A 14,786-nucleotide genomic window follows, 5' to 3' on the forward strand; every position below is an offset into this window, starting at 1 on the left:
TAGATGTGGTGGCTTTCTTGTTTCAAATGCTTAAAGTTTTCGTTCAATGCTGTGTTGAAAGGAAAGGTTATTTTACAACACCCAGGGCAGTGAAGATTATAGCAGATTAGAATGTCTCTTTATGTTTGGGATTGAATGGAGAATTGCTACAAGGATTGAATGGAGAATTGCTACAATTGTTCTCTTCTTTTATACACTGTCTAGAAAAACAGAAAGAGAACACTGGATTATATTAGGCAACTTGTTACTTAGAATTTTTAAGAGTTTAATCATGTGACATTCTTGTTGAAATTGTTACTCGTCAGCTGTCATTTGATAATTTAAAGAAAACTTTTTAGTTTGAAAAGTAGAAATGTTTTTAGAAGTCTGGTAAATAAAACTATAGTAGTAATCTACCATAGTATGCTTTCTACAATAAAGAGGAAAGTGGGAAATGGTTACTTTGTGATAACATCTCTACAGAGTAAAAAGACAATTTTCATACCTGTGTCAAGGAACATAGATCATTTAGATTTCAATCGGCTTTATGCAACTATTCCCCTTCTTAGCAAATGTGAGAACAAGTTTGGGCTAATTTTAGATCTCTATCTTTGATTATTCAGAGTATAAGTCATTTTGCTTTATCCCTGCTGTGCTCTTAATCTGGCAGGCAGTTTCTTATTACAGAGTTCTGGTCAATTCAGTTTAATAAAAGATTATGGAACCTCATTATTAAAAGTGTAATGTATTCAATTTTTTTAAGACTCTTGAGTATATCTCCCTAAATATTTTTAAATGTATGCTAACATACAGGAAGAAAGGCTACTTCAGCAATGGATAGGGGAAAATAAAGTGTGTGGGAGCTAGAATTTTAAGACCCCATAAAGCTCTTATTATCATTGCTTACTTAAAAAAAGTACCAATATTCTAATGTGATGGGATAATAAATTGTACTTCATCTTTTCAGAGCCAACTTGAAAGGTGGTCTTTGACATCTTCTTGCCTCCTTTTCTTTACCCTTGATTGACACCTGTTTCCCCTCCCAGAAGTGTCCCTTTCTTTCATACTGTCCTTTAGCTCCTTAGTCCTCAGTTGGGTGAACCACTTCCAGTCTCAACCCTGCTTCACACTCCAAAATTGCCTTAACTTTCTTTTCCCTTCCTCTCCAGTGAAAGTCATCTTTTCCTTAATGAAATTGATCTGTTTGTGATTAAGAAGGAAGTACAGCAAGTAAATTAATTCACAGTAAGAAATTCATGATGAATTAACTTTCCTACTGTTACTTATATTTTAAAAGAAGAAATTTTTTTTTCACCCTCATACACCAGTAGGAATATTCATATTTACAGCCTGCCTGGAAAGGCAGGAAACTCTGGCAACATCTACCAGGGGTTATAAAAAAATGTTCTTATAATTTCCCCAGTAATTTCATTTTAAGAATTCAATTCTAAGAAAATAACCAGAAATAAACACTTCTATACAGAGATATTGATCAGAATGATACGTTTAATAGCCAAAAAAAGTGAATTATGTCATGAATATAAATGATAAATATAGTGACAGTATAATGAGTTGGGAAAGCAGAGAAAAGGGATGAGAAGGATAGCTAAGCACTCACTGCCCACTTCAGATGTCTGTGGGTGCTCTGAGGGTCCCAAGCCTTCGGCTACAATGGAATCAGCATGGAGTCAGGCAGGGGTCATGTCTGTCTAAAAGCTAAAGGATTTTCAGGTATTTAAAATGGGAGAAAAGCAACTAAATAAAGGTTCAGTATAAATTATAAAGGTGTTTTTCTGCTTAAACCTTCCAAAATACCCAAAGTTTAATTAAGCAGGGTTGAGTACAAAGCATTGGTAGGTTACGGGTCTGGGCTTCAGATGACATACTATGTCCTAAATCAGCTGTGTGACTTTGGGCAGGTTATTTAATCTCTCTAAACTTCAGTTTACACATCTTAAAATGTGATAATTACATTGACCTTATAAGGTTGTCTTAGAGATTCAAGAACATAATTCATATAAAGTGACTCATATCTCATATAACAAGATGTGTACTCAATTGTTACTTTTTATTATCGTTATTGATTTAGTGAGGAAGATAGTTAATTATCAACAGACCACAATTTTAAGATTCTAATTTTAAGATACTTTTGAGGTTATCTGATTTTTCAGAGAATTAAGTTATATGTTGTTAGGAAAATAATCTGTTTGTTGAAAAGCATTTTAGATTTTGTAGCTACGGACATATTTAATTCTGTTAGGTGAGAAGCTGTATGCAAGTCACTCCAAATAAATGTTCAGAATTGGTGTGCATGGTACCTACAAGGAAATAACACTTCTAAACTTTTAACCTTATAAACACAGTCCATAAAGTTGCAGTAGAAGTCTCAGAGCCCCATAAAATTTTGCAGGATAATTTTCACAAGTCCTTTCACTAAATGACTTATCCTAAAATGGCACTAAATGACTTATCCTAAAATGAATAAGCTAATAGCAAGTTTGGGAATGCTTTCACTGGACTTGCCTCTTGTTTTAAGGAGGCCAAGTCTCTCTCTGGATAGAGTGCATGAAATAACAATTGATATGTTGTTATAATTTTTTTTCCAAAGGATTTGTTTCCTTTCTAATTAAGGAGTTTTAAAGGAGTCAGCATAATATAACCTGATAGGTTTTACGTGTGTTAAATATAAAAACTCATTAACCTATTTTAGTTGAATTATTGGCAAACAGTAAAATTAATTGAGAATGACAGTCTAACGGCTTTTGCATTGATCTTTTGAAATTAGGTTGATTAATGACACTCATTGTCTTGTAATAATTTCTTACAAGTTGTCAGTGAATTCAAAAATAGTTTTATAAGCCTCCACACAAGGTTCTATGGGGAATATTAGCAATATTTCGCTTACTCTAGTGACCTTTGATGTGAGGTGGTGTGACTGTAGCATCGACGTTTCTAGAGATTGTTCGGAAGTGCCGAGGTGAGAATTTGCTTTGTGTTCGTCTCTGTGCCCGGTGCATTCTGGGCATTATACAGGGCATCTCAACGGCACTGTTAGTTTGCCTGCTAGGTCCGTTACAGATAAGGAAAAGGGAGTTCACAGAGATTTTTTTAAAGGCCTGAAACTTTTCCCTCATATTAAATTCCTCAAACATGTACAGAGTTTGGTGATGAAAATCAGAAAAACTATTTGTGGGCTTGGAACAGGGATTGGTTGATAAACTACAGCCCACAGGCCAAATCTCGTCCGCTGTCTGCTTTTGTATAGCTGGCAACCTAAGAATGGTTTTTACCGTATTAAATGGTTGGAAAAAAATCAAAAGAATAATAATATTTCATAACGTGAAAATTACGTGAAATTCACATTTCAGTTTTTTTGGAACACAGCCATTCCTACTCATTTTTTTTTGTCTGTAGATGTTTCCATGATACAAAGGGAGAGCTGAGTAGTTGGGACAGAGGCCCTTTGGCCTGCAAAGCCTAAAAGGATTACTATCTGGCCCTTTACAGAAAAACTTTGCTGATGCCTGGTCTAGAGTGGTAATTTATCTCAGGCTTTTATAAATGACTTTATTCATTATTGAATGCTTGCTACTTGCCGTGTCCTGTGTTGGGTTCTTGTATGCAGATGCAATAATGAGCAAAGGGACATAGTGGGTACCTTCATGGAGCTTACAGCTTAAAGCTAATATTTTGATTAATATTTTAATAGTCATAAGGTAGATGTAATAATACAGTTATTTGGTCATTAATAAAATATTGTAATATTTGTAAGGTAGACTATTAATAATTTAACTAATAATAAAATTATTTGGTTAACTAAGCTAATAATAAAATTATCTGGTTAATCTGAGTATTTACCATAACCCTTCCTTGAACCTTTTTTCTTTTTAGAATATACCACACTGAACATAAACCTTTGCTCTTTAGATGACTTGTGAGTTTACTGAGATTAGGATCATATATTATGAGAATATATTTTTGTGTTTGTTATAGCTATAGATGCTGGTACTATTGGAAATTAATTTGAACTATTACCATTCCAGGACATGTTCTGAAAACTGTTGATTGCTAAATTTTACTAAGTTCCTGATATCAGTTTGTTTCCTTGTCGTTTTTCTTTCTATTGAGAAATAATGACTCATTAAAAAAATACTGTGAATTATTTATGTAGTACTTTATACTGCTATATTTGTTAAGCCTCAATGTGAAATTTGTATTTCACTTTACCTGATTGGATGTTCACTTGGTTAACATTAATGTATTGTTGAATTTTAGTTTATATAGTTGCATATGAAGCACTAATATTTGTCACCATTTTAAGAATCTGTATTAATCATACTTTAAAATAAGTGTTACATAGTTTCCTAATGGCAGCAGGTAGCATAATGCCTGAAAAAATAATGTCATTGTTGCTTTTCTGAGTTAGACTCATAGTCTGATTTATCCACATTAATATTTCAGAGAAACGTAGCATTAGTCCCATGAGGAGAGAAATGGTTTTAATCCATCCATCATTTATCTATCCATCAAACTTCTGTAGACTGCTTGGTATGTGCTGGTATTGTCTTAGCAACTGAAACGCAGTGGTCAGTTTCCCTGTACTCAAGGAGCAGTGAGTCTTCTCTTGCTGAAGATCCTGTGGTCCCAAAGCTATAGGCAAGGATTTGCCAGACGTGAATTTTTGCGTGTGTGTGTGTGTGTGCGTGCGTGCGTGCGTGCGTGTGTGTGTGTGTGTGTGTGTGTGTGTGCGCACACACGCGCAATTTGTTCCACTTTGGTTAATTTGCTCCGTTAGTTAATTTGGTTAATTTGCTTTCTCTCCTTGAAAACTCTTCGAATGGCAACTTTATATACTAGATTATATTTAACTTTCACTTACTCAGCTGTTTGTCAGAGACCTTGCATCGTTTTATTCCTGAATTAAGAAGTCGGAAGTCCCCTCGTGCTCTGGTTTTACATACCTTTGCTTCTGTAAGACATTGGAGAGAAAGGTGTCATTTCAAAAATATCGTTTCTTGCACCACCTCAGTTCACTAGTGCCAACAAGCTGGCACTTTTGTGGCACTCTATTTATAAATATTTTTCAGTGTTTTTCACTAGTTATCTGTTGTAGAAAAGGCAAAGAACTTATAAACTCACTTCATTATGTCCAAAAGGTAATCCAAGAGACATATTTACACAGGCATCTCTCTTCCTGCTTCTTTTTACATGAGGAAAAAAGGGTGCTGTAAAGGGTGCTGTAAAGGAATTTTATAGGACATCTAACTTGATTTTACTTAAAATGTAGTTTATCATTAGCTCAGTATTAGTCTTTCTGTCGTGTGGGTAAACTTAGGAAGTCTGCTCGAAGAAACTCAAAGTTTTTTAGAAATAGTTTAATTTCAGGTAATTTCACTGTGAATATATTTTATAATACTTGTACCTGAGTCCTTACGCTAATCTTGAATGTCATCACAGCAGTGATTTTTAAAGACCATTAATGTAGTAAAACCTGTACTTTTTTGGGTAAAATGATTGTCGTAATCAGATCGTTATTGTGATAGTGTAACATCATTGCTGAGATATCCTGTTATGTGAAATAATAAAGATAATGAGAATGATTCTAATGATCAACGTATAATACAGGCATGACAGGATATGTCTGATACTTTACTTTTATAGCTCTTGATCTTGTTCCGAGGCTGACATCATTACTTATTCCTACCTTTTATCTTATTTAACACAGGGATGTGAAATTATTTCAACTCCTGATCAGGACCATACTGACTTTACCAAGTGCCTTGAAGTGCTCCAAAATAAGATAGAAGGAAAAGACCTACAGGTAAGATAGGCGCCTATTTGGTGAAGAGTCTTATACCAAGGAAGTGAACAATCCTGTTTTCACTTATCTGAAATCATTATTTGCTTTTGTGCTGCTTATCTGGGTTCCCTTGTCAGGTTTTTCCAGTATATGAATAAATCTGCACTTAGTTGTCAAAACATTAACGTGTGCACTTGAATCAGAGGTCACAGATTCCAGAACCTTACTGTGATGAGGTCCCCAAATGGGTGAAGTGGACCTTGTACAAAGCAAACAAAACTGGCAGCTCATTCTCAGCCTAAAGGGAGTAGCTAGTAGCTGCTTTCTATCTCAGGTTGGTTGTTGCTCTGAAGAGCTGTGTGTGTTTATATATTACGTAGGCAAGACAAACAAACAAATATGGCCTAGATTTGGCCAACGTTGCAAACTCTTATATAAACAAATAAAATATTACTGACTTTTTTTTTAAATGAGAAAAGAGTCTGCTGCTTTGCACATGTGGACTCTTAAAGGTGTTCAATAGTGATTTTCACCTAGCACCCAAGTGTATAATCACATCAATTAGCTAACGCACACATTTGTATGTTTTTATATTTTACAATTTTTTTTGATACTTGCTGAAATGATATGCAAACTTTTTAAAGTCTGTATTCCATGAAGATCCACGGAATTAAACCTGAAGCAGTGACTGACAATTGACCATTATTTTCCTGGGAAGGGCAGGAAGGTGAGCTGAGATGCATGATCCAATGTGTCATTTTTAAACTTAGGAAAACACCTTTGTACATTAGGATGGTTTCCACAGTACAAGTAACAGGAGACGTGTTTCAGCCTTTCCTCAGTAATCGAACAGGGTAGGGCCGACTTCAGACACAGCACAGTCAGATCTCATGTCTGCTTCTTCCATTGTCTTGGCTCTGCTGTGTAAGCTTTCTCTTCAGTCTGGTTTCCCTGACTGTCTGCAGTGGCTGCTTGTAGCAATTTTTTTTACATCGTTACATCTAGAGGGATTGAGGGGCAGGGTCATCACTTCCCACCGTCATGAGACCAAAGTCCTGAAATCTCTCCATTAACCACCACTTGGTTTTGGCGAAGGATGATGAGAATAACCTGATTGTCTTGGACTGGAGCAGGGAGTGGGGGGTCGATCCACATGTCTCATACAGTCCAACTACATGCCTAATACATGTGTGGCGGGATGGCATAGGCAGTGGAGACGCACCCCTAATAAGAACTTACTCCTTCGCAGAAGTTATGAAAGGTTTATTCTAATGTATATTTATTAAGTTGAGGCAGTAGATCCTTTTCTCCCTTTGAAGGAAAACCTTGTTAACTATTATAATTGACAAGTAGCTCACTCTGCAAACTCAATAAATGTAATTGAACGAACATTTCTCATCTCCGTTGTAGCTTGAGCTATACCTAATGTGCTACTTCCAGCAATCAATTGCGGTAATAATATATTTGTTTAAGGAAAACAGAAGACAACCTATTGAGAGTTATCTGCTTCATCCCGACATAGCTGATGTTGAGTTTCTTAGAAAAAAATTGTAAATCTTCACAACTGTTTCAATTTTCCTAGTACTTCCACTGAGTGTATTGAAAGCTGGGAATGAAATTATGTGAGTGTCATTTGTAGTGTCAAATTGATAGTATCTCTAATACAGTATTTAGTCGTTGAATCTCAAAACAAACCATCGTATCTCAAACTCAACAAGGCCAAAATCCAGAGAGAGCGTCAAACTGGGGGAAGAGGATAATCAGGTGTATATAATCTGTGAAACAAATTGGACAAAGTCTTGGCTGAGCCAGTGGAGGCCTGGAGCGAGAGGACCTATTAGAGGACTCCTGCATTGGGCAGAAAGGGTCGCACACTCCTGCTCCCACCGTGCTTAGTCATAGGCTGGAGGCTGCCAGGGATGTGCGTGGCCCTGGTGGCAGGCTGTGCTGTGTCATGAAGGGGTTGCCACTGGGCCGGGATAGCCAGCTGCCCTCCCCTCAGCCCAGTAGCGAGGTCTTTGTGGAGAGAATGGGAGCTGGGCACCTCCATGGTTGGCATGTTTTGGGTCCAGTGCATTCTCCAGCCTCATCTTGAGCCCCCTTTCTCCTTGTTCCCAAAATATGCCAGATTCCCTCCTCTCCTTCGCCTTAAGGTGTTTTTTGTATATATGTTGCCCCCCTCTCTAGAATGTTGTGAATATATTTTGATTTTTTTTTTTTTGTATTTTTCCTTGTCTTTGCCAAGGCCATGATGGCAGAGTAAGCCTGGCGTCCTCAAGGAGGTCTTTCCTTCACAATAGCTCTGGGTTAGGCTCTGCGGCTCTACATTTCTATGCCTCCCTCTTTTCTCCTTTACGATACTCTGAACACTGCTAATAATTGTGTTAATCGTGTATATCTAATTGTTTGCTTAAGGCCTTTCTTCCCAGCTTGACTGTGTAGCCCATTAGGCTGGGATCAGGTCTGTCTTGTTCACGATTGTACGGTAGCACTGTGCGTATAAGAGATGCTCGGGGAACTCACAGGAGAGCAGGAGATGATGCAGTTAGGGGAGAGGTTTTTTAGAGAAGGCTGAGACATGAGAAACAAATAGAAGTTAGATGGCAAAGGGGAGAAGATGGTGGCCAAGTATGGCAGTCCACAGGGAAGATGGCTAACACTTCAGTGAACCAACAGCAGATGGTTTGAAGAGCTTTACGACAGAGAACAGTGTGGTTACTTGGTGTTTGAAGAAGCATGGTTAGGTCAACTGAATTCATTACTAACAAAACCATCCAAATTAGCTCTTGTTCAGACTGCAGAAGATGGTTATGTTAAATCTGAGACTATCTGTGAGCTTCCACCTGACCTTATGTTTAACCTGGGAGCACAACATTGTCTTTGGTTTAACATGATAGCAGGAGAAAAGCAAGATTAGAGATTGGAAAGGAAAATCATAAAAGATTCCCCTCCACACATTCTCCTACCCTCAAGTGAGATCATCATGAGGGCTTTTACAACTTTCTTCCTAAAATACACATAAACTGTGTCAGAAAATCCTTGATACTTCTCCACCTAATAAATCTTACAAAATTATCATACATTTCTTGTTTTCCACTTATTAAATTATAAATATGAATTTGTATTCAAAATGTCTATATTTTGTAGTAAGATCTTATCTTTTTAGCATATACTTTAAAATATTAACTCTAGTATAAATGAATTGAATTAAAGTACTATTTACTATGTTAAGGAACCATACTGTGTAACGTATTAGAACTTTATAGAATTTGGATTAGGGTCTGTCATTATCCTAAAGGAGTTAACTGTCTAGAACATGAGGTTAATTATAAAAGAAAAGATTTCCCTAAATTACCTTATTTATTATTTATCTGTTTTAAACCTGCTCCTCCTCTACTTTTATTCCTCTGCAAAAAGGTTCTCTGATACCTGTGACTTTTTAATGCTTTTCTTTTATGTTGCCACATTGTTTATCTGTGACTGAGTCATGAATAATAAATTTATCAGGATGCCATCCGATATGACTGAATCTTCAAAGAGCACATATATATTCTGATGCTGTAATACATGTTTGAGATCTAAACCCTGGAATTCAGTGGAAAACATTAAAAGCTATTGCTCCAAGTTTCAAAAAATGTAAGATGTACATTGTTTAGGATGAAGCAGGAGGAAATCTAGATTTTAAGGCCCTAAGAATAATAGGTCTCCTAAAATACAGATTAGGGTATTTCCTAGAATTATATGGCAATAGAATCAGTTACTTCAGTTTCTGATGTTTTAAACAGACTTTATGTTGGACAAAATTTGGGCAGAAAAGTTGATGTTAATTTCAAACTGTATATTGTATAGATTTAAATTCATACTAGTTTTATTTGCTAAAACCTCAATACATTTTAGCCCATTTATACTGTTATTTTTTTGTAAACAGTTTTTTAATCAAATGCTGCAGGATGCTGAGTATTATATAAATAAGAGCAAATGTGTAAGTTTTGTACACACAGACAAATATTAATGACTACAAATTAAATATCACATAAAGACTGTAGGATTGATCAATTAACCCAAGAGGACAGAGTAGAAAGACCTTGAGTTCACCTCCTCTCAGGGGCACACCAAAATTACAACTATTTACAGAACAACTATCAGAGAAATAGATTGAAACCTACCAGAAAAGATCTTGTACAATAAAGCCATAAAGAAGGAACCATAACAAGATGGGTAGGAGGGGCGGAGTCACGGTATAGTCAAGACTCTTACCCCCAGGTTGGCGACCCACAAATGGGAGAATAATTACAACTACAGAGGTTCTCCCCAAGGAGCAAGGGGTCTGAGCCCCACATCGGGCTCTCTATCGCGGGGATCCTGTGCCCAGAAGATGAGCCCTCAGGATTTTTGGCTTCAACAGCCAGTGGGGCTTACTTTCAGGAGACCAAAAGGACCAAGTGGGGAGATAGAGACTCCATTCTTAAAGGCACCCAGGGGAGAAGTAGTAATTTGAAAGGTGTCTGGGTCAGACCTACCTGCTGATCTTGGAGAGTTTTAGACTATTTATATCTACTGATTATCAGTATTGGACATGATTGGTTTGTAATGGACTAATGACTTTATGTTCATACTAAATATCTGTTGCTGCTCATCAAATTTAAGACTGACTGTATCTGATTGGACTAATTACTTTATCAATATAATAAGATATCCCTAGGGTTGCTGGAAGAACTATGATAGTACTGTGAGAAGTATTTTCCAAGGTACTCTGATGTCTTCAATAAAGTCCGCTCTGATGAGCTAGTATCTTTGGCAAGATTCCAATCTTTTCTAAAGCAAAATGTAATAAATCTGTCGTGTGTGTACACATGTGTTCTGGAAAGGAATAAATACTATCTTTACATTAGAGAAACCTAGCAGATACCACCTTAATCAAGGAATCATAATTAACATCATCAGTGGTAATTCATGTTAGTAGTACACGCCCCTCTCTCTAGGTATAGGGTGAGAAGGGCACTTGCGGTGTACTTCCCTAAAACCCGTAATCTCAGCTTAATCTTTGAAAAAAATCAGAGAAACCCAAATTGAAGATCATTCTACAAAATACCTGACCGCTATTTTCAAGGTCATGAAAGACAAGGAAAGACTTGAGAAACGGTCACAGAGCAGAGGAGATGAGAGAGACATGAAAACTAAATGCAGTGGGGTGAAATGTGAATAAAGTCCAGAGTTTCATTAATAGTTGTGCCCCAGTGTCAATCTTAGTTGTGACAAATGTGCCATGTTTATGTAAGATGTTAACATCACTGGGAGCTGGGTGAAGTGTGTACTCCCTGAAGTATCTTCACGACTTCTTACTAAATCTCAAGTTATTTCAAAATAAAACATTTATTTGAAAAAGTATGTTCAGCATTGCAAATATGCTCTAACAGTGGAATGGTGTCATCTTTGTGTGCCATGACTTATGGTAATATAGAATAAGAAGCAAGTACTACAATCAGTAACTTTTTGTGGACTCTCTCAATTTTAAAATGTTTCCTCAAAAAGTTTCAAACTGTAAGACTCTGCTGCATGTTTCAGCAACTATTGTACATGAAAACTATGCCTGCTTGAAAATCTTCACTAGAGATTTGGTGGTGTTTAAACTACATGGCAGGCCAGATCCTCTCAACTTTCACAGCTTCCCTAGAGATCAGAGTATGGTCGGACTCAGTCAAGGATCTGATTTTACCAGGACTGGGTCTAGAAGTAACCCTGTCTATTCCTGCATTCCCTCCTGACCTGTCACAGCCCTGTGGTCTCCATCCCTGCCTCCATTTTCTCCCTGGCTCTTCTTATATTGATATTCTGTCCTACCTGCCTTTTACTTTTATCTTGTTTCCCCGGGCTTCAGCTATCATTCTGTGCCATTAACTCTATATCTTATATCTCTAATCCTGAACTCCAAAGCCCTATTTCTAACCACTAACTGGAAGGCCAGAGGAACTTCATTTCAGTGTAAACCCAAATTCATCATCTTTCTCACAAAATCTCATTTTCTTTCTTTTCTGTCTCATTCAGTGGCACTACCATCCGTCCACCTGGCAGAAACCTGAGAGTAACCTTATATTTTACTATCCCTGTACCATCCCTCAATGGCTGGTCACAGTTGCTTTAATTCTACAAGCATCTCCTGTGCCCACTTTGTTCTTTCCAATCTTACTGGTACTATCTTAGTTCAGACCTTTATCATTTCTTACCCGGGTTATTTTACTAACCTTCTGTTTGCCCCCTTCACTCCATTCCCTTACTAAAATTTATATCCTCTATCTTAAATGGACATCTGCTTTAAGTCTTTTCTTTTCTCCCAGTTACTTATTCAATAAATACCTGTTCAATGAATAAATTTATTTCCAATAACATCAAGGCAGATTCCAAAGGATATCCTGGCAAACCTTAGCTGGCATGTATCCTCTGTGAAAGAATCTTCTTAGCATTTCCTACTAATTCTCCCACGACACGTGTGTCATGTGTCCACATTCCTTACATTGCTTGCTGTCTGTACCAACTGTAGGAATGAATATGCTTATTATGAAAAGAATTATTCTCCAACACATTGTAATTAGAGGTTAGGTGCTCAGATGCTTGGGTTATGCTGGCATTCTTTCAGCTGCATGACTACAGAAGCTCTTTAACTTCTTTAAGACTTATCTTTCTCATCTGGAAAGTCAGAATAATTACACGTACCAGCGAGTTGTGAGGCAAAGCATTTACTGCAGTGCCTGCCACATATAAAGTCCTTCATAAAAATATAATAGTAGCAGTGGTGGTATTAATAGTCATGTATTTTTGTGCACCTTAGCTCTTGTGATCTCATAACATTTTATATAATTTCCTTTGCATAATATATTTATATATTTACAGAAAATAAATATAAATTTTATATAAATAAAATATAAAATACTGCATTTTATAGATATATTTTATAAAATATATTTATATATTCTATTTAATTTTATAAAATATATTTTATATGTAATATAGTTATATATGGTATTTATTTTATAAAGCATATACCTTAATATATTTTATAAAAATTATAAATATAAATAAGATCTTTTATAAAATATATATAGTGATCTTTTGCTTTTATAATAAATTTCATGGACCAATATGATATTCGAATTAGATAATGTTTTTAGGAATCAGACTAAGTAAAGTTTATAGCCCAGTTTCATGGACTCATCATTTCCTTTTATTTTTAAGTGAAAATAATTTTTTTTAATTGAGGTATAATTGACGTACCACATTATATTACTTTCAGGTGTACAGCATAATGATTCAATATTTGTCTAAATTGTGAAATCATCACCCCAATAAGTCTAGTTAACATTCTAGCATTGTTTCTTTTGGACATATTCTAATTTTACAAGATTTCTTTTAATATCAGACACTTGAATTAAACAGAGGGCTCCTCCCATGTTGCAGTGTTTCCTAGGGGAGGTCTTCAATGTCCCCTTTTCCCAGGGAACCAGTGAGAATGGGATCTGTATGTTTAGTGATGGGATCCCTCAGCAGGGCGAGTGGCACAGCCCCGCTGACCACTGTGTGCCTCGTGCCTGGGTGGAGAGAGAAGAGGAGAGGTGTGCTCCGGCTTCCCCCATGCTACGGGGGACCTTGCGTGCCTTGTGCTCACTGAGGGATGTGTTACCCAAGGAAAGTCAGAAGTTCACTTCAGCATTCCAAAGGCAGACTTTCTCCCCTTAAGTACACTGTGGAAGCTACTGGGGATCATCTACCGGTCAGCTTAACAAACTTTTATGTAGTATGTGTCTGTTAAGACATTATGCTAGGATTTGGTGACCAAATGCATGGCCTCAAATAGACTCCAGTCTAATAGAGGAAACAGATAAATGAGTAACCAGAGAATAATTCAGACTATCATAGATGCTGTGACTTGCCTTTTCAGGATAGATTCAACTTCTTAAAAAACGGATTGTTTAGGGGCTTCCCTGGTGGCGCAGTGGTTGAGAGTCCGCCTGCCGATGCAGGGGATGCGGGTTCGTGACCCGGTCCGGGAAGATCCCACATGCCGCGGAGCGACTGGGCCCGTGAGCCATGGCCGCTGGGCCTGCGCGTCCGGAGCCTGTGCTCCGCAACAGGAGAGGCCACAACAGTGAGAGGCCCGCGTACCGCAAAAAAAACAAAAGCAAAAAAAACTGTCCAGTGCATATTCAGAAACCATAGTGTTAATGACCAAGTGTGAAATTTGCAATCAAAATGTCTCTATTCTCCCAGAAGTTGGAAAGGGGATAATTAACATAAACTATTTATATTGCAGCAGATTGCAAAATCTAAGAATTGCACTACAGTAAGCCTGATAGCCACCTGTTATAAACTGGTCAATAAAAACTGAAGAGAGTTTTATACCACTAAACTTTGGGAAAATAATGTGCCCGAAGTACTACAAATAGCCAAATCCAATCCATCCAGACATGGAAGCCAAGAGTTTCCTTTATCATTTTAGACAAGAATATGCAGCTAAGACTTATTTTATGGCTGAAGCAAAAGCAAGAAATATTGTTTGGAGAAAACAAATCATGATGATGCAAGATAGGGTAATAGCTATTAAAAAATGATCACAAGTACAGAAGTACTCATATTCTGGGAACAAAGCGTCTCTTACCAAAAGTCAGTCAGTTGGCAGAGGTTTTGAAAATTGTCTATTTTCAACTTGCTCAGTGGTGGGAATGAAAGAGGATGAATGAGGGATGAAAGAGGACGTGGGTTTCAGGTTCTGGTACCTCATAAGCCATTTTTCACAGAATGGGAGGAATGAGTGCTTAGTGCTCTTCCAAATATTTAACTTTAGAAGGGCATCATGTATGTTATAGAAATTTTAGCCAGAGTGAAAAATACCTGGTGCTTTTTGAATAGGATGATCAGGAATGCAGATTTGAATTTTTTTCATTCATCTACCAAGCAATCATTGAGCTTCGAATGGACGACATTTACACAAACTGTAATATCCTTTAAAACTCTA

General features: G+C 36.9%; 1 protein-coding gene across 3 annotated transcripts in view; it reads left to right on the plus strand.

Annotated features, from left to right (window-relative positions):
- Positions 1–14,786, plus strand: part of TPK1 (thiamin pyrophosphokinase 1) — a 335,120-nt gene that overhangs the window by 164,150 nt on the left and 156,184 nt on the right. For all 3 annotated transcript variants that reach the window (XM_027101627.1, XM_027101629.1, XM_027101628.1), the window contains one exon: positions 5,705–5,800. In XM_027101627.1, the coding sequence (XP_026957428.1) occupies positions 5,705–5,800 (96 nt within the window). The remainder of the gene's footprint in view (positions 1–5,704; positions 5,801–14,786) is intronic.

Source organism: Aethalodelphis obliquidens, unplaced genomic scaffold, assembly GCF_003676395.1.
Source record: "Aethalodelphis obliquidens isolate GAN/ISIS:26980383/991018 unplaced genomic scaffold, ASM367639v1 scaffold5, whole genome shotgun sequence".
NCBI lineage: Eukaryota > Metazoa > Chordata > Mammalia > Artiodactyla > Delphinidae > Aethalodelphis > Aethalodelphis obliquidens.